Genomic DNA, 20,460 nt, shown 5'->3' with positions numbered 1-20,460 from the left:
CATGTGTCATCTCATTAAAAATTCATCTTTTTGCACTTTAACTGGTAAAAAACTACTCATCATCACTCCATCTTCACAAGTAAACAGTGGCATCTCTTCTGTTGTCATCTGTTTCTACTCATCAATCTTAAAGCCAAGTTATGTGTGACCCCAAGCAGTAACACAGTCCAACTGTTTTCAGGGAATTGTGTTGCCTCAGATCGTCAAGTGGGGCCTGTCTTTCTGTGAGGAATCAGGACACAATTTTGTCAAATAGACACTTCCACTAATATACTCACATGTGCTCTGTGGAGACCTGGTTGAGGCCATGGGCTAGCTGGGAGGCCAAATTCTCATCCCGACAGCCCAGTAGGCAGGTAACTTCCTCTGCGATCCTCCCATTGTATAGGAGGCTCTTAGTGGTGGTGGCCGGGAGAGGGGAAGGGAGGGGTAGCTGGTTTAACACTGAGATGATAAGAAAGAAATGTTGGAAAGAACAGAGGTGGGTAGGTAAATAAATACAAATGAGAAAAAGAGACCGGGTGAGAAACCAGTAATGCAATACAATATAAGACAGGTGGCCGTAGAAAAGTAGAGAGAAGGTAGACAAGGCAAGAGTCAGGATATGCAATCACAATTGCAAATTTACATCTGTTCACACAGAATATTGTTCAGACTACTTGGCAATTTACACTGGAAGAGGAGACAGAAGGAAAACTATGACAGTGTGTTTGGAAGACAGCTCTGTTACTTACAATCTGTTAAGCTAGCGATCCCAGCAAGAGTGGTGATGGGAACATGAGGCATATCCCCATTCATGCTGAAGGTGAGGGTGGGGAGTGTGTTGATACACAGGTAGATCAGGGGGTCGATGGACGACACCCGTCCTCACATCTCCTGACACCTATGAGAGAGGGAGGTTAGTAAGGAGGGAAAAGATGGAAAAAGCATAAGTGACGAGCAGCAGAACATGATGATTACAGAGATGTAAAAAGGAGTAAAAGAGCCAGAGAAAAGAGGGGATAAACAAGACAGGAGGAATAGTAAAAATTATAAAATAACCAATAGTATTCAGAAACATCAAATGCATAGTGGATGACAAGATATTCGCTACAGTATATAAACACTATGTCTGCTCTGATGCTGAACTCATGTTTTGTAAAGGAGAAAATGTGCCTGCTGCATCATCTGTAAGCCACAAATAAATATGTCTTATTAGACCTTGTCAATCAACATAAATTGCTATGGTCTATACTTTACATTTAAGTAGAGTGCCAACCTTTTCAGACATATATCTAGTATATTATTATCTATTAGTACTATTATTGTTTATGTATGCTACTGTTCCATAAAAAGGGTGTTATCAGTGCTCTCTGAGTGGGATAAAGGGACACAGGTTCAGGAATATCATGCCACTAGCAAGATTGCAGTCTTATGAAATGTTTGACAGAAACAAATGCACAGAGGATTGAATCTAGGCCTTACGGTTAGAGAACAAGGTCACTAACTATTAGACCATCCTGCTGCTCAATCTTGCTATGTTATTATACTGGTACAAACCATCGGCAGCAACAAATCAACAATGAATTATCTGAGACCAATGTATTGATAAATAAAATCTTTAAATGCTTGTGATTCTTTCCGACACCCTGAGGAGTAAGTCATAGTTCAGCCTCATTATACTACATGATGCTTATTATGAGTTACTTAAATTTATTATCACATGTCTCTCATTTCCCCAAATGGCAAATGTGCAATACACATACATCATGCCAACTAAAGCACTAAAGCATTCTTTTAATAGAAAATGTACTGCGAAAAAATTGTACACACAACAACACAATATTAACATTACTGCATTTTTTAGTTTGGTTCATTAGGTTAACAGAGAGGGGTTTTGAGATAAAGAAAAGCATGTTTATACTCATGTATCACACAGCCACGAGTATAGAAATGTTTTGAATAATGCACAGTGATAATGTACTCCAAATTCTGACCGCTGTGGTAGGTACTATACCATGTCTTTCATCTATTTTCTCTCCAATTCTTGTCTGAATTGATTTTACAAATTATACATATTTAATGTCGCCAGAAACTGAATAAATATGGATAAGTCAGGTGAGGTGAATCTTTGTGTTACTACCATATAAGTCCCTTCATTAATTTCAAACCAGAGGGCTCTTCACTTACAATTTATTATGATAAATCTGCACAAATTAGGGCCCTGTGTTGCACTTAATCTGTCTTAAATCCCTTTGCTTGTTAGATGTCCTTGACCTCTCGAGAAAGACTGTACAAGAGGTCGAAGAAAAACAGAGGGAAAAGCCAGCTGCAATTTTCAGAATATCTAAACGCAGCCCACGCTTCATAGATAAACCAGGTTGCTACAACAGGCCAAAAGCAGGCCAGTGCAGGGATCGCTTGTTATCTACATTATTCTCCATTACACAAAATTAAAAATAAAGTGTTTACATGTTGTTGACATCAAAATTAGATATTATTACACGCACTTGCCTCATCTAAACGTGTTATCAACATTCTTAGTTGTCTCAATTGTTGTAATTAATAATGACAAGTCAGTGAAATGAAAAATGACTGAAACCATTATGATAATACCTTTTTGAAGAATTCTGTGCAGTCTCGGGTGGACTCACTGACATTTCAGATAAAAAGTCCTACTCCTTCAGTCTGTTGAAAGAGAACATGGCTCTGCATCAGACTTTGAGACATAAAACTGTATTTTATTGCTCTTTGGAAAATTTTCAGAAGATGTGTGCGCAGGAGTTTTACTAAGACACTAACCCAAAACAGCAAAACAATGCCAGATAGAGCATCAAAATATTAATTGTCACACACACATTTCATATTTGCAATGAACGTTACAGTATGCGGTACTGTTTCTCTTATGTGAAATCTTTATTAATAACTTCTACGGAAATCCAGCTACTTTTTCAGCAACTTCTACATAACATTGATGCAACTTAAATCTGTTACCACAATGTTGCAACCAGACCTGAGTGCAAGCCGATCATTGAGGTCAAACGGTAAATACGTGAAACAGATTCTGCACGTCATAACTGTAACGCGGGATCAACAGATGGATATTGTAAACATTACTTTAGCTAGCTGTGCTGTTAGCAAGCTCGGTCTATGTGGTTTCTCTCGGTACGCAGAGGCTTGGCTGACAGCTGTGAGACTGACAGGCAGGAGGCAGCACAAAGGAACAGATGCACTGTGATGGTGGCGGCAGTAGTGGGGGGCTGCATCCTCCAGTAGCCAACATCCACCGTGCGCATTCTGCAAACTGGTAATTGCAGAAAGCCACCAAACTGTGTCTGTTGTGATCAAGAAAAAACATCTGCGATCCCCAACATGTCTACGAAACTCAGATAGTAAAGTAGCTATAGCTGAGGAGACGTAGCCTGTGCTCCATCAAAACATTTCAAAACAGGGTAGCAACCAAAACCAACATTAGCCCTGCCAAAGGCTCCAGCAAAACAAAACACAACAGTGGGATTCAAATAACACAAAATAATGACTACCCAACAATTACTTAACGTGTAGTTTCCATGAACATCCATTTAACTGTTTATCTTAGTTTACTGAATTACTATCTGCAGCCCGCTACTTGCGAACAAAACCACCAACGTTACACTGCCAAGAAGTTGACTTCAAGAGTCTTCCGAGCTAACCGCAAAGCTAGTATTACCACTTACGATAGCAGCTAAGATAACTAACGCTAGCTGCCTAACATTCGCTAACAACAATAGTCGTGTTTTAATAGCTAGCTAGTTATGCTAACTAGCTCGAACTGTTGTTAGTTAGCTTCTAACGCTGTTCCCCGTTGAAATAAAGGGAAGGCAATTCAAATCATACAAGGAAGCGCTAGCAGGGGTAAATAAATGCTAGCCGATTTCCCTTGAGCTCGGAAAAGGTGACTGGTTTCAGTGAGTAGATGTAAAGGCAATGGCACGGTTTCTAATTCCGTGGCAACGGCCCAATCCTCGGGCTCGACAAATGACATCCAGTTGAGGCCGTGCGCCTCGGCAGAGCAAAAACACACCTAGCTAGCTTGGCTGGCTAGTTCGCTAGCTTCCGTTACCTCCCGGTCAACGATTAACGACGCCGTAGGTGGTCTTGCAGCAGAGCAATTATTAATGTGATAGATAATAATCGCAATTTTAAAAGTTTGGTTAACGAATAGAGATATGTGATTATATTTACCTTCGGATGTTGCGTTCAAAGGGAGGGGAATGTTTTAGCTTGGTTTGAGTCCGTGTCCGTATCTCTAGCTCCCCCTTTCTTCTCTCTCGCAGCTCCTCCAGAAGGAACTCGACTGGCTTGCCAGCTAGCTGGTGAGCTAGCTTGCTAGCTATCAACAATAATCCGGGTCGGACTGATTCGTTCTTCTTCCGTCACTCAAGGGTGAATGTTTCAACGTACATTCATGGGGAAACATTCGTTCTTCGGAGTTTCAGTCGGTCTGCGCCGACATAAACAAGGAGTGCAGCCAATTTCGACAGTAAATGAGAAATATGACGATTGTTGCGATCATCAAGAGGCTCTCCTCTCGTAGAACAAAATGCCGACCGGAAGTTCTGCCGTCTGACTGACCAAAGATCTCAGGAGTGACTCCCTCCATCGGCGCCAAACAAAATGCCATGCAACGTTTCGTGTTTGAGCCGCTGGAGGGCGCTGCAACACAAGTTTGTCTTGTCTAGCACAGTTACTGTACAGTCTACTGTAAATTCTGGTTTAGAGAAAGACAGATTATGCACACATATAAACAAATCATCATTAGAATTTCTGGTGGGATTGCCACATATAGTGGGGTTTCAAAAGTTTAGCTAGTTTTGCAATTGACGATAAAAGTTATTAGCAACATGTATTTAACGGAAGGTAACGGTACTCATTATGCAGAATGGCCCCTTTCAGAGAATTACTGTATTATTGGATTGTTATTATTATTAAAATAACAAGTATCATTTTAATGTTGTGATAGGTTAGGTTGGAGCTACCGCTCCAGCTACTAGTATTGCTGTGTAAGCTATAATAATGGATTGTATTTTAACGGCCCATCATATATATTGTTCATAAACTCATCTGCAAACTAACTGTCATGTAAATTTAGTTGAGTACAACATAAAGTATCATTAGAATAAGTATAAGATAAGTAAAGTATAAAATAAGTAAAGTGAAGTACTTTAAATTGTAATTCAGGACAATTCTTGAGTAAATGTACTTAGTTATACTTTCCAGCACTGTGTGTATGCATGTGTGTTTTTTGTATTGATTGATTCATTTAGAGGGGCTTTTTTTTTCAAAGGGATATCCTAACTGTACAGGATTATGGGATGTTGCAAAAGTTAGGTGCATTTGCCAAATTTACAGTGTTGTTTTCAGGCAGTGAAAATCTAAATGTTACAGGTGATCAAATCCCTGTTTGCCCTCAAGGTGTCAGCATCAGCATTTGACAATGGGTATTCTGAGCAAAACGTCTGTGTTTGTTAGAGAGGCAACAGCTGAAGGAAGCTGGACTGTAGATAAGAGCTCCTGGTTTCAAGCATCAATTCCAGCACAAACAATCAAGGCTGATGGAGAAAAAAGGAGAACTGGATATACCGCCTCCACCTATGCTCCCAAAGCTGTTCAGTATCTGTACATCACATCCCTCTGGGCAGCTCTTAGGTATAATGTGTAGAGCAGGCAGCTACTCGCTAATGACTGCAAACAGTTGCGTGCAAACTCATTGAACAAGTACTTAAAACATTTAAAGACATCTACTCATTAGCACACGTCTACCCTAAGTGCTCAGCTTTGCATTCACTGATAAAATCTTAAACACACAACCACTAATTTCACTTTTTTATTCCAAAAAATCCGTGCAAGATAAAACTACAACTATTATTCAGTTCATTGTGTATGTGTTGCGTTTGTTCTGTGTATGTGCACTCCAATGTGAATTTATGAGAGAAACAGTCATATCCAGAGAGACAAAAGCAACTGTAAACAAAGGAACTATTCCATTTCCTCAATTGTGTAGAAGAAAACATTTTCCTTTAAATCATCCATTTTTGCATTTGTGAAAGGAACTACAGGGATAGTTAGTTTGGTCATTAGGTTTGATAAGAGTATGGTTACAGCATCTTTACATATGCAACCCTCAAATAACCTTTTACAATTTAAATCTACAATTAATGTACACTTTTATCTACATTTCTCTATACAAATACAATATATTCAGAAGAACCTCCTATACAAAGCAACTTTTATATAAATGTTACATTTGTTATATATACTGAATTATGCAAATACAAAACAGCACTTTCAAATTCAAGCTAGCTAAAATAAAAGATGGGAATTGGACGTGAAATCCATTACTTTACAACATGCATCCATATTAAATCAAATGAAATAAGTGTTAGAGTTTACTATCTACGGGAAACTGAGGTTTAATATAAAACAAATATTTCATACTGACATGAATGTTTCAACCAAATAATTTTTTGTTTCATTCCCATGTTAGAGGGCCTAGGTAAGGAAATCACTCGCTGTCATCGTTAGAATTGATCAACATATCATACAATTGTTACTATCTTCCTATTGAAATTGCACTGCATTTGTAGATAAGTGTTTGTGCATTTGTTTGTGTACGGGTGGGTATAATTTAATACAGAAATTTAGATAATATTTTTGGTGCTTTTTTTGGTTGAAATAAATGGTAATGGCTTAAAATTCTGATATGATGAAAGTTCAAATTCTCAGGTGAGGAAATTAACAGGTAAAGCACTGCTTAGTGATTTTGGTTTGTCAGTCCTAATGATTGTAGTGATTGATTTAAGGAACATGTATTACAAAAAATAAGGCTGGATATAGCTGCCAAGACATTGACAACCTTGTTTGCCTACAAAAAAAACACTTACTGGTTTGGACATTTAAGGGGCAAAAGTATGTGTGCCTCAAGTAAAGTTACATCATTCATCCTGCTGAGCTCTATACAGCAAATTATAGAAAATAAAGCCACTATTGTCTGTACAGAAGTTTGTAAATAAACAGCCCTTTTCCCCCAGAGATGCTGACCTGGTCATCCCAGTGTATGTGCATGATATCCAACACTTTTCACATCAGTCTTCAGAAAGATTTCCATTGCCATTTCATTTGCTTTTTTCACACCACTCAAACAAAATAAAAATAAAAAACAACTATAAAGCCAGACAAAGTCTGTGCAGGTATGGGTTGTAATCTGTTGTGGTGCTAAGACTCACAGCCATACTGGCCTCTAGTGGGTGAGATTAGTCATCACAGTTCTGAGAGAAGTTGGATATGGCATGCAGGCCATGGACCACCAGGCTCTAGAGTGGTTCATGTTTAAAAGTAAACAGCTGCCACCCTATGGCTGATACATATAGTACTCGTAGGAAGCATCACAGTTCAAACCCTTAGAAAAAACAATGCAACAGTGAACCATTTCAAGTCTACAGTGTGTCAGAAAAGCCCACAACAGACCTCGCACATATGTGAGAGGAAGGTTTGCAATTTAAAAAGAGATTAGTTGAGAGTGTGGTTCAATGCAGTTCAATGGTTTTTCTAAGAGTATGCAACCTCGGACAAAAAGCTCGCCCCTACATCTTGGTCTCGCTGTCAGCAGGCCTCTCGTTCTCATACTCATTCTCCTGGCAGATGAGCTGGTACGGCTTCTTGTCTGCCTCCTCCACCACTGAGTTGCCCACCTCGGGGTCCTTGTTCTGCAACTCGTGGCGAGACAGGTGTTCCACTATACCTGCACCAATAGAGTCTCCAAGGACATTGGTGGTGGTGCGCAATCGGTCCCTGAGGAAAGACAGGGAACAGGGGAGTGTTAAGAGAAGAAAAGATAATACACGATAAGATAAAAAAAAAGAGAAGAGAGGAAAAAAACAAGACAATGAAACAAGAGACAAAACAAGAGAAGGCAAGACAAAATGACAGAAAAAGTAAGAAAAGATGAGAGAAGACAAGATGGGACAAAAAAAAGAGAGGAGTAAAACAGGACAAAACAAGAGAAGACCAAACAAGATTAGATGAAACAGGAGAAGAGACAAGAAGACAAGACAAGAGAAAACAAAATAAAACAAGTTAAAAGTACAGAAGAGAAGGCAAGACAGGACAGGATAGGACAGGAGAAATAAGATAGGACATTGATGACAAGATGAGACAAAACAAGACAAGAGAAAATAAAGATAAAATGATAGGAGAAGACAAAACAAGAGAAGACCAAGCAAGACAAGACAAAACAGGAGAAGAGACAAGAAGACAAGACAAGAGAAAACAAAACAAGAGAGGACAAAACAAGAGAAGACAAAACAAGATAAGAGAAGGCAAGACAGGAGAAGACAGGACAAATTGGATAGGATTGGACAAAACAAGTGAAGAGAGGACAAAACAAGACAAGAGAAGACAAAACAAGAGAAAAACAAGATAAGAGAAGGCAAGACAGTACAAGACAGGACAAATTAGATGGGACATTAGATGACAAGATGGGACAAAACAAGTGAAGAGAAATCAAAACAAGACAAAGCGAGAAGAGAGGACAAAACAAGACAAGAGAAGACAAAACAAGAGAGGACAAAACAGAAGAAGAGTCAAGAAGACCAAACAAGACAAGAGAAAATAGAAGACAAAACAAATTAAGAGAAGACAAAACAACTAGAGAAGTTAAGATTATGAAATATTAAACAATTGCTTTGAAGATATTGCAGATTAAATCCATGTGGTGTGTTTGAAAAAGTTTGCACATAAAAACTATCATTAGAAAACTGGAGGCAGTCTTTTATGGCTCCAGGCATTCCTCCAACCACATGAAACTCAGCCAGTAGATAGGAGGAAGTAGGGCTTTGCATCGGGATTGGATGCAGACTGAATAAAAACCAGATGGATTGAGGGACATGGAATGTGAAGGGAGAGTCCAGGGGAAGCTGTCCCTTAATCCACTCAAGAATGTAGAGTGCACAAATTTGATCCATTAACCCCTTCAATTTCCCTTCGGTGTGACTTAATTGAATTCATACCACACTGTATTTGATTTACTCACAATTAAACCATCTTCATTACTGTCTATTAACAACAATTAGTTTGTTCAAAGTGTGATGGTTCAAAACTCGTTTTTTCAACTTTCCCATTTAATGTGAAGTTTTTCTTAGATGTCCTAAGCCAATACTTACAGAAACCAATCAACGGCAATGATGAGTGTGATGTCATCAGTGGGCAGGCCTACAGAGGTTAGCACTATCACCATGGTAACCAGTCCTGCCTGCGGGATTCCGGCTGCTCCAATACTGGCCGCTGTGGCTGTGATACTGATGGGAAAAAGTACAAAAAACAGATAGAAATTTGAAGGTATTTCAGCTGTGTAAAGAAAAAAAAGAAAAAAAAGAAAAAAATCACTCATTGCAGTGCAACTGAAAAAAAGGCGGACGTTACACAGATCTGACCGCTCGATCATCCTTTGTTAAAGCATTGAAGAGGGTCACTTAAATTTATTCCCTTGACTGAAATACTATCCCTCATCTATCCCAATAGTCAAATAGCAAGACTGGTGGTTAAAAGTCTTTTATAAAGCTGGAACTTGTGGTTTTGAGACTTGGAGATACTTCAATTGAGTTAAGTAGTATTTCATGCCATAATGAAAGACAAATGTCATAGAAATATCCAAAAACTCTCAGAACAGGCAACATTTACTCAATCAAATCCTGTTGGGGAAGATGTTTAATGATATTATACACACTGCTGAATGTTTGGCATTATTATTGAATGGTTAAAGAGCAAAACTTGTAGAGTGAATGCTTTTCACGTCACATACCTGATGGTGAGAATCTGTCCGAAGTTGAGGTCATAATCATTGACCTGAGCGATGAAGATGGCTGCCAGGGCTTCATATAGAGCTGTGCCATCCATGTTTATTGTGGCGCCGACAGGGAGCACGAAACGGGTTACACGCTTGTCCACTTTGTTGTTTTCCTCAAGGCATTTAAAAGTGATGGGCAAAGTGGCAGAACTGTGAGAGGAGAAAGGGAGAAGGAGAATGACGGACAGAAAGTGTGTGAGTGAGACACATGAGGAAAACTCCACCCTGTCATCCAGAAACTACAGTGATCCGCTGAATTGTTGTTTTTGCTTTAATACTGACCAATCAATTAGAGAAAGCAAATATAAATCATGCTTATCAAGCCTGACCATCTGACATACCAATATCATTTTTGTTCCCCTGTACACTGACTATTGTATATGAGAGAATAAATAAATTCAATAAATTCTTCCTTGACCTTGACCTTTCTTGTCAGTCTGATTCTGAGTTGAACTGTATAACTTTTGGCCCAATCACATACCTGGAGGATGTTCCCAGGGCAGTGATGAGTGCCTGCAACAGCCCCGCGATGAAAACGAAAGGGTTCTTCCGGGTGACGACGAAGTAGAGAGTTGGCAGGACGAAGATGGCGTGGATTAGCAACCCACAAATGACTGTCACTGTGTACATTCCCAGCTGGCCACCCATGGCTGAAATGTCGTCCATCTCCACGATTTTACCGGCAATCAAGAACAAGATACCGATAGGGGCGTACCTGGGGATTTATGGGTGTTATTGTGAATTTTATGCAATTCATCCAATAATTCATTCAGCATTATCTCTATTCACGCACACATCCAGTCCTCCTCGCACTTACCACATGATTATAGCAACCAGCCTCATGATGGCTTCATTGAGACAGTCGAAGAAGTCCTTGAGGGGCTGTCCCTGTTCCCTCATGCTCCCAATGATCAGACCGAAGCACATGGAGAACACCACCAGGCCGAGAGCATTGATTCCATTAACCGCCCCTGGTACTGGGATCATCTCCTCCCGGGCTATATCCTGGCTGCCATTTAGTGTGAATATTGTGTCATTCACTGTCATCTTCACATGGACAACTCTCTTGGCATACTGTGTCTTGAACTGGATTTCCAAAAAGGAAGAGGAGGGGTTAAACAGTGATTAATCACTGGGAGAATAGCATTTTATAAATGCTTTTATTCAAGGATTCTATTTGAGATTCATGGTCATTCTAGCAAATGTATTTGGCCTGTTGAATATGAAACTATGAGCATGTTAAATGTGTATTCTTTATAGTAAAAAGACCTCAATAAATGCAGTTAATTGTTTGTGCTTTCCCATATCGCACACAAAATATCACACTCCCACCAGAATACCACCATATGCCTAAATTGTGTTGGAATGAGGAAGTGGCACTGAGACAAGGGCGTCAGTGAACAACACAGATGTGTCAGGTGTAAGCATGGGCAGAAAGGTCAGATCGTTAGGTTCCCATGAAAAAAGTCCCATCTCTGTCTGAAATGATGACTGTAAACCCGCTTTTTGCAATTTTTATGTTTAGAAATATGAAATTAATTTCAAGTGGAACAGAGATCTCTAGTAAGTAGCTGAAAGTGCACAGGAATGACAATGGCAGTACAGATATACAGACATTAAATAGAAAGCCTGTATTGGAGAAGCTTTGAGCGATGCTAAACAAGCATTCAAGCACTGATGGTGAGATGCTGAAGTGAGACAGTTAAGGAATAAAGCATTTTATCTAACTACAGGAAAAGGGAAGAGAGGGGATGTGGAGGGAGAGAGTCACCTGTTTGGTGCAAGCTTCCACAAGGTTAGGAGGGAACATGTTTCTGGAAAACCAAACAAAAGAGTTACATTTTTGTTAGGGTTAATACATTTCTTACAAATTACAAATGCACTGCACAAAAAAACAAAGACAAACATGCAATGTATAAAATGTAAATTATAGCTATAGTCTGATATTGATTTGCATTCTACAGCCTTTTTTTGGCAAAATTGGACTGGAGCGCTTGTGTGAGTTTGTTGATCATTCAAGGTGCATAAATGTGTGTGTGTGGGCACCTGATAAGGTCCAGGAAGGCATCAGCAGGGCTGACCTGCTCTATCTGCTGCTGCTTGGTGAACTCATCCTTTGAGCCTTTTCCAGGGTGAATAATGAGCACCACGACGATACCGATGAACACAGCAATGACGGTGGTGGTGGTGTAGTAGACCACTGCCCTCATTCCCATTTTACCAGAGGCACGGCTGTCCAGAGCAGCCATACCTGGAAAAGAACATATCATATAAACCAATGTATATCAGTATATCAGTATGTTTACCCATTTGTACTTGCATTCTTCCTCATATCACCATAGGCAACCTTTCAACAGTTCCTGCAGAGGGAGCAGAAGTGCAGCAACAGTACTATAAGACGGTAGTGCCATAAGCAGCTCCATGTGGAAACATGTAAATTGGCCACATTACCAGTCACTGGGTAGCCTATGGATGTATTCATTCATTCTTTCTTTAGGTCATTCATTTCATATAAATAATTGTATATATTTGCTTTACAGTTACACACGTTTTTACTGACATGCGTTAGAAAGAAAATAATCAAAAACTCAAATGTTGCCTTATAACATCTAGAGAGTGAGGGAATGACAAAGTTAATCAAAAAAAAATGTGTATCTATTTGTGTTGTTGATATGGAAAAAATCTTCTTCAGCCATGTTGCCCCATGACCTTAAAGTTTGCATAAATATGTCACTAACTGTTGTCCCGGTGAGCGTACAGTCAGCCTGGGAAAATGTGTTGCAATTACAGGTGGAATACACCCATTTGGTATTATCTACCTCACTATCTGTGACAACAAAAAGCGGCGAGAAACATAATCTGACTCTGACATTTACTGGTGGAAAAGCAACACCTACTGCACAGCACCCAGGGGCAGATACAAAATCTGTTTACATATACCGTCCAGCCATATATAGATAATATATTCTAAATTACAGCTGCAGAGAAATGCTTTGAAACCTGGTGGCGATTTTGTGCTTTTCCATCCTTCAAATCAACTGTCTTTTTTTATTTGATCATACAACAGAACCATGTGTTCACAAGTGTGACATTAGTTTGTTGTGAACACAGAGAGCAAGTAGAGATGTCAGTTACAGATTAACAGCCTGACCTCAAATGAGTATCTCTGTCACAGAGAAGAAGACACAAGAAAGATGCACAGTATCTGTCGTCTGATATGAAAACTATACGTGCTGCATTGTATATCAAGCCAAGGCCAAAGTAGCTGAGAAAATACAACAGAGCGATGTTTTACACAGAAAAAATGTGATGAAGCACAATTCAGAAAAAACAGATCACAATGAAATTACAAATAAATTCTTTGATTCCTGCTATGACTGGTAACCTTTGCCTTCCTGCAAGGAAGACTAGATGCCATCACATTATACATATCCTAAAATATGTGGTGAGTTTGAATTTAACAGTCCCCCTCAGAAGCTGCAAATCAAGTTCATGTTGCATGAGAAATAGTTGAATAGTTGACTGAAAGTTGGTTCTCAGTTAAGAACTAATAAACCACTGAGGGAGAAAGACAAAAGATTGTTATGAACCAGAAAGAAGTTTGAGGGAGCCTGGAACTGTCCTCGACAGCTATAATAGCATTAAACAGACTTTGTAGGGGTAATGGTGGTAAAAGGGAAAAAAATTCATTTTGGATTTGGAAACAGACAAACTGCCTCAATAGGCATGACAGTGGCGTTGTATTTTCACAGTGTCAGGTCCTGTTATGGCTGTTTTCTTCATTCAGAGCTGTACAAGGCAAAGCAGGCTTTGTGTGATGGGAGCTGTATGACACTTTGACACTACGTGTGTGTGTGTGTGGGTGTGTGTGTGTGTGTGTGTGTGTGTGTGTGTGTGTGTGTGTGTGTGTGTGTGTGTGTGTGTGGGTGTGTGTGGGTGTACCTACTGGCCCAGCTTTTGCCCCTCTTTCTGTTCCTCTTGTCTCAACAAGCCCAGGACTTTTATCCTGTTTTTCTTTATCCTCTTCACCCTCCTCATCCTTCCCTCCCTCATTCTCCTCCCCCAAATTCTTCACCTCCTCTCTCTACTGCCTCTTGTTTCAGGGTGCCCTCTATTACCCCTGCCCTGCTCTTCCTCCTCTCCCACCCCCACAGCTTGCCTCCCTGCACTCTCTTTCTTGCACGCTGATCTTATTGCTGCAATCTTCATTCATTGCCACCCTTTTCCTCCCAACCCCCCCCCCTTCTCCTGCTCTCCTCCTATTCCCTTTTTGACAGCCCTGGGAAAACTTGTTGACTTAGTCAGCCCCGTACACACGCACACAATGATCCAAAGCCTGTTGTCCAGGCAACAACGGACGCAGCCTCACCAATTCCATCCTTTCAAAAGAATGAAAGAAAGGAGAGCAGGAAGAATGACTTTCTCTCTCATATGGGGAATGTTCATCAAACACAAAAGTAGGCCTACTTTAGGGGGGAGTTGAAGCGCAGGACATAGTAGCAACTGCAAGAGGTCAGTCCCGAGGGCAATTAATGTCCGCTGACGCTGGGCAAAGATTGACCCACGTGTCTGCAAGACATTACCTGACGGCCTACAGCCAGAAAATATCTCCACACGCCAGTTTATGGACTTTAAACGATTTTACAGAAAATTAATGTATTTTGATACTAATTTTCATTGGTTACAGCCTCTCAAATGTGCTCATTTTACTGATTTCCTTTGTTGTATACATTAAACTACATATCATTGGATTTTGGAGTGCCGGTTGGACCAGACAACCAATTTGAATATCTCACTTTGGGGTCCAAGATGCTGTGATCTGCATTTGTTTGTACGGTTTTCACACCTGTTGTTTTGGTTCATGTAAGTGCAGCAATGCAAAGTGCAAAAGGGCGGAACTGACTGTAATATAAGTCTCTCAGCCAGTTACATCATAGCTCTGAAACAGCAGTGCCAATCACAGTGACACCTGACAACAGCTCAACAAATGCAAATATCCTTCTTCATTTGGTGATATATATTGTTGTCCTGATGGTGCACGGCACCCCATGCCACCTGGACCACCTCCATTAATAATGTGACTTGTGCAGTAATTTAGCGCCATTCTACTGAAGGAGAACTTGTTCTTTACATTTTACTACCAGGTTCTTACACACTTTTACATCTTGTCAGTAAAATTTTGAATTCATGACATTTAGGGATACACACAGGAATATGTCCAGTTATTTACTATAACACCGCCTTCATCCTCCTTTACATTTTTTACTCCTTGTTCCTGGTCTTCCCCTTAACTCCCTCCCCTTCCTACATTCAACCTCCCCTTCCAATGACCTCCACTGTAATCATCCTCCTTTTCCTCCTCTTTCTACCCTCATCCCCTCTCCCTGTCAAGCCCCTTCTTGGCTTCTATAAATACTCTGTGGTGGACTCTAATAAAGAAATGCCTGAAGACAATGTGGATTCTTCTGAAAACACATGTTTGAAGTGGGTGAGTGAGCGAGTACATATGAAAGGGATGTGGTTCTGAAAAAGATAAAGGAGAACCCTGCAGTTAACTGCTCTTTCTCTTTCTCATTCTCCCGTTGAAACACACAAGACCATTTCTCATAGTACTTGATCTTCAGTTCTCCTGCCTGTCTGCATGACTTTCCTGCATTTCCTACCTTCCAGGGCCCCTCTGGACTCTGCACAAACTTTTTTGATTCCAGATTCAGCTGATTCATTCCTTTCAACTGGGACAACCCATTTCACACAGTGGTACAATTCAGTCCTGGGAGTGTGACAGTCAGTTTGCACAGTGGCCAAGTGTTTGCTGAAAAGAAGTCATAGGAGTTTAACTCTGATTCTCATACCCTCTAAAATATGTTATTCTCAAAGTCATGTAAGCAATTACTTCTCTAAAATAGAGCTTAGTGCAGTTACATCTAGGCTGGTTCTTCTAGGAAGAGAAGAACATACACCCAAGTCTGTCAAAACACTTGAGATCAGGAGAAGGAGTTCTCTTCAGTCCAAAGTAACCTCAGGTCACTTTTATTACTTTTCAACTGAGGTCATAGTTTCAGCAGAAATCTGAAAAACTGTGAAAGAAAAAAAAGGAATTTTCAAAAACATAAGAAATGTCAAACTTTTCATAAACTAGAGGACTACAGCTGCGTTGGATATGTTCAAAAATGATGTCAGGTGACAAATTGGCCCAAAAACTTTTAACTGTGTTACCCATGTGAGTAAAAAAAAACCAGATAAACCTAATAATCTAATAATTTTCTGATTCTCCTGTTTGTTGTTTTGGAAGTCAAAATTCCTTTAAGACAGTGAGCTGTAGCGTGTCAGCATGTGTGTGTGTGTCAGCGTGTGTGTGTGTGTGTGTGTGTGTGTGTGTGTGTGTGTGTGTGTATGTGTGTATTGTCCAGACAATGTGCAGGTTCGTGTATGCGTGTGTGTTTTTTTTTTGTTGACTTCTGACCTCAATCTACTCCACTAAATTTCCAACAAACTGCTGATAACAGCTCAGTGGGAACTCTGCAATAATTTGTAATTTCAGTGTTGCAATAATTCTATCATCTTATATCATGTATGAGATGAGATGTTGCATTCAGTACATTTTTGCAGGGTGTAACCAGATCATGTCTAACCACCAGCACAAGCTGTGAAACTGGCAGGAGTCAAGCCTTATTAGTATATAACATAATAACGCTTTACTATTGACCTGCATAGTGTTATTGATTGGTTTCATCTGCCAAATCAGCAAAATCCAGATACTGTACTGGCACATACTTTATTATTATTATTTATTTAACAAGAAGTCTCATTGTGAGATGTTTTAAGCTTTATAGATGAATATCATGAGACTTTTTCTAGTTAGATGATAGATGATAATGATAATAATGATAACTTCGTAGCTGGCAACATTGCTTCTGATGACTTGGATAAGGGCGCGCGCGCGCACACACACACACAAACACACACACACACACGAGAGAGGAGCTGTGTGCTGGACGGCTTGGCTACAGAATCTCTTTGTTGATTTCCACATGTAGCTGCGGTCATGTGACATGATGTCAGAGGATGCTGATGTTACGCCCCGCTGCAGCACAAAGCAGGTTATTATCGTACAATGAGTCTCTATCATCCCCTCAGGAGTCCGGGCTCTTGCCCTGTCAATCATTGCTCAGCGACTGGACATTTTGGCCTCACTATGTGCCGCTTATATTTGTCAGTCAATGCTCCTGGCCAGTGTTTTTGGATAGTGTTTTATGACTCTATAAATCTATAGCTTTACTTCCATAACAAGAAGAGGCCCTGCTCAGTAACAAACCCACAGGCCTTTGCATCTGGAAGTAAACATCCCTGTGTGTCTAACCGGGCTTATGAACCGTGTCACCAGTGACGAATGAACTCGCTATATCCCTGGATTAGAACGGAAAACCTCAGTGTCATATGTCTATGTTTTTCTGAAGCACAGGCCCAAATACATGCATGTTACAGAGGGTACAAAATGTACGGGTACCATAAAGTAATCCAGGCCTCAAACTATGAAATGCTTGTTTAAAACACATGGAGTTAAAACTGCTTTGGTCATGTTGAAACAACATGGTCCAAGCATTTGATTGAGACCAGTAGTGTAAGTTCAAAACATATCTCTCTCTTTCTCGCTTTGCCTTTTCTCTCGCTCATGAGGTCATCCTAACCCGCGTCCACCACTCGGCCCAAAACCAACAAAGCATCGGCTGAACAAACAACTGGCTCCCTCTGCCACTCATGAGGTACATGTTGGTCAGTGGAGCCACAAAACAACAAACAGCCCTGTCACTGATATAAACCTTATACAAGCTACCTGCAAAACATGTTACTTAAATTTCGTACAAACAGAATCAGGTCCCACTTTTTCCACACGTGAAAACTGATGTTGTGCTGTACCTTCACTTCAGGCTGGTACAGATACAATATGAGGGATTAAAGGGCAGTGTGGGTTCTTGTCTGGTTGGGGGCTGTGTCTACAGTGGCTGCCATATGTAAAAACTCTCTGGAGTCATGCTGAGCACACAGGCGCACAAGAGAAAATGCAAGTGAGTTTTTGTGACTTCAGGAGACACATTGCCGAGCTGTGTGTGCAATGACTGAGGCATTTGATATAAATTTAGAACAAACCAATGTCACACAGGCTTGAACTGTAAGTGTGCTAATTTTAGATATCTGAGGTTCATTTTGACTCAGAAAAAAAGCTAGTGACAACTGAACACTTCATTTACCGTACGTTTACCGCCTTAGGTGTGTACAACATTGTCACTGTAATTAGGTGATACAAGTAGTAAATAAATAAATCTCTATTAGATTCTTGCAATTTACACACATTTAACAAAAAGTTGATACAAAAATAACATATGTAACTTGAAGAATCTTCAGCTAAATGAAAGAGTACATGGCTGTACATTGTTAGTGTCCATACCAGTGATGAGACTGGAAACCAGCAGGGGCAGCACCAGCATCTGAAGCATTCTCATCAGCAGCTCTCCAGGGAAAGAGAAGAACTTCACTTCACGGTACGACATTTTATAAGGCCGCAGAGCAAATCCCAGGATTATACCTGCAGTGAGGATCAGGTGTGGAAGAAAAGTCAAAACTTTATTAGAATGTTTCAAAATTTTATGTCATGACTAGAACCTCAAAAGAGCCCCAGATTTGACCCCTGCTGTTGAATCTAATCATATTAAAACAAACGTAGCATGTTTATGAGTGAATATAAATACTACAGTAATACCAATTTGTTTTTAAAATAACTCTGGACCTTGCAGCTTCCTAAGTGAAAAAATGTGTAGTTTTCACTTAAAGTTACACAAATAAAATACAGTTAAGTCATGATCATTGCTGGAAACACTTTTTCTTTTCTCAAAATGTTGACAAAACACATTTGTCAACATTTAAACAGAAGAAATTCATAGGTGCAGTGTGTAGACTTCAGACTTTAGATCAGCAGTTTAGAGACTTCGGACTTCAGATCAGAACTAAACCACCAACAGGCCCAGGTGGCTGACCCTTAAGCCTGAAGTGAAGGATATCCTGAATTTAACAATCCATCAAATGAGTTTGCCATGGCACGGTGTAATTCTAGCAGGGCTGCAGATGTGCTGGCTCTGTGTCAGCCTGGCTCACTTCCTACTGAGCAAGACTCAGAGGTTAATGGCAACAGGGCAAAGGTCGGATGCAGGGTCGGATAAAGGCCAGCCCACTAGGTTCATCTGAGTTCCCCCTATTCTCTCATCTGGTGAGTTTCTTTCTATTCTTTTCCCTCTTCCGTCCTGCTACAGGGGTGTTTGTCACAGCAGATTGATGGATTATTGGGGTGAAGCAGAAAATCTGTTGCCTTCTTCTTTACAAGTTTGAATAGAAGAGGGGTAATGTGGTGAGAGATGGTCTCTTCCTGTTATATCCAGTTTTAAGTCAGCTAAACTAACTTAACCACCAGCTAAATTACCAACAGAGTTCAGTGTCTAAACAGTGTCTACAGTAAAAAACAACCCCCCATAATAATTTTCTTACTTACCAATAATGACAGCTGCGACGGTTAAGATCACAAAGGCATTTCTGATGAAGAATCCCTTCACATCATCCTTTGTGATGTTCTCCACTCTCTTCTTAGCCAGCAGTGATCGGGACTGGATCCCAGCCCGGATCTGGTGGAGACCACCGCGGGTCCTCTGTGGGTTCTCCCCGTTGCTCTGAGTCATAGCTGCCGCTGGAATCTTCAGATCTGTAGTAAATGTGCAGGAACTCCACTAAACTGCGATGGAGACGCTTCAATGGTCCTGCTAAATCACTTGTTACCTGTTGTGTCCTTCTTCCTCTCTGTAACACCTCTCCTTGGTTTGAGGCTTACAAGTTGCCTGATTGAGACATACAGTGAGAGCTATTAGACGTCTGAGCACTGAAAACAATTTTTGAGAGGTAGACAACCACCTCTGCTAACCGCTGTGTCATTACTCTGCTACACTGAACTATCACCTATAACCACTGTAAAAAATACACAGCACAAACAAAGTGGATTAAATCATAAATGTCTTACTCTTAGGCAGATATCCTCCCTCATATGTAGAAAATATACAGTAATAATCATGCAAATTCATCCAAACATGCATTACAAGAACTAAAATACTTAATGAATAGGTTTTCTGTCAAAGACATGCTGCATTCAGTGTGTGAAGAACACATGTGTTGCACCCACATCTGTGAATGCAGATTTCCTCAAACATACACTTGAGTAACTACAACACACGTGTACAGTTTGTATCTAATGGTTATACTGATACTGATACACTCACACACATGCAGACACATGTAGAAACACTCAAAGGGTAGACATAATAAATGGTAAAATACTAAGAAAGAAGTTGTTCCTGTACCTTCAGACTTGAGCAATAACTTCCTTTGGAGTAATGTCTCTCTCTTTTTTTTTTTTTCTGGGGAAAGCTCTGGTTTAAAACACGATCGGTGTGAGAGGGACAGAGGAGCTCTTTGGGTGTGAGCTGGTTGGTGTAAGCAACCAGCAATGAAGAGAAAGCGTAGGAAAAGAGGAGAGGGGAGGAGAAAGGAAAGGAAGGAGC

General features: G+C 40.3%; 2 protein-coding genes across 2 annotated transcripts in view; both read right to left on the bottom strand.

Annotated features, from left to right (window-relative positions):
- Positions 1-4,572, bottom strand: part of nipbla (NIPBL cohesin loading factor a) — a 28,374-nt gene extending 23,802 nt beyond the window's left edge. Inside the window, exons 1-4 of the mRNA XM_087176056.1 lie at positions 4,204-4,572; positions 2,596-2,667; positions 735-883; positions 279-444 (exon numbers count right to left, since the gene is read on the bottom strand). Coding sequence (XP_087032182.1) covers positions 279-444; positions 735-798 — 230 coding nt within the window. The 5' untranslated portion in view covers positions 799-883; positions 2,596-2,667; positions 4,204-4,572. The remainder of the gene's footprint in view (positions 1-278; positions 445-734; positions 884-2,595; positions 2,668-4,203) is intronic.
- Positions 4,573-5,832: 1,260 nt separating this feature from the next.
- On the bottom strand, positions 5,833-20,460 carry slc1a3a (solute carrier family 1 member 3a). The gene is made up of 10 exons (XM_023414420.2): positions 20,260-20,460; positions 19,404-19,743; positions 18,309-18,446; positions 11,909-12,113; positions 11,634-11,676; positions 10,680-10,948; positions 10,344-10,577; positions 9,818-10,012; positions 9,180-9,314; positions 5,833-7,809 (listed from the first exon to the last, which is right to left on the bottom strand). The coding sequence occupies exons 2-10, from the start codon at positions 19,585-19,587 to the stop codon at positions 7,602-7,604; spliced, it is 1,611 nt and encodes a 536-aa protein (XP_023270188.1). The 5' UTR covers positions 19,588-19,743; positions 20,260-20,460; the 3' UTR covers positions 5,833-7,601.

The sequence above is a fragment of the Seriola lalandi genome, unplaced genomic scaffold, assembly GCF_002814215.2.
Source record: "Seriola lalandi dorsalis isolate HSWRI2012SDOR001 ecotype SW California unplaced genomic scaffold, Sedor1 jcf7180002054524, whole genome shotgun sequence".
Taxonomy (NCBI): domain Eukaryota; kingdom Metazoa; phylum Chordata; class Actinopteri; order Carangiformes; family Carangidae; genus Seriola; species Seriola lalandi.
Note: the sequence above shows the minus strand (reverse complement) of the source record. Positions and strands in the feature narration are given on the sequence as shown.

What these genes read in the sequence shown, in the direction of transcription:
- slc1a3a (XM_023414420.2), bottom strand. Translation starts at nt 19,587, where the DNA reads ATGACTCAGAGCAACGGGGAGAACCCACAGAGGACCCGCGGTGGTCTC. An exon ending in GCCTTCCTGGACCTTATCAG is followed by an intron (nt 11,677 to 11,908) that starts GTGCCCACACAC and finishes TTGGTTTTCCAG; the next exon opens with AAACATGTTCCCTCCTAACC. An exon ending in GGACAGATTCTCACCATCAG is followed by an intron (nt 9,315 to 9,817) that starts GTATGTGACGTG and finishes TTTTCCCATCAG; the next exon opens with TATCACAGCCACAGCGGCCA.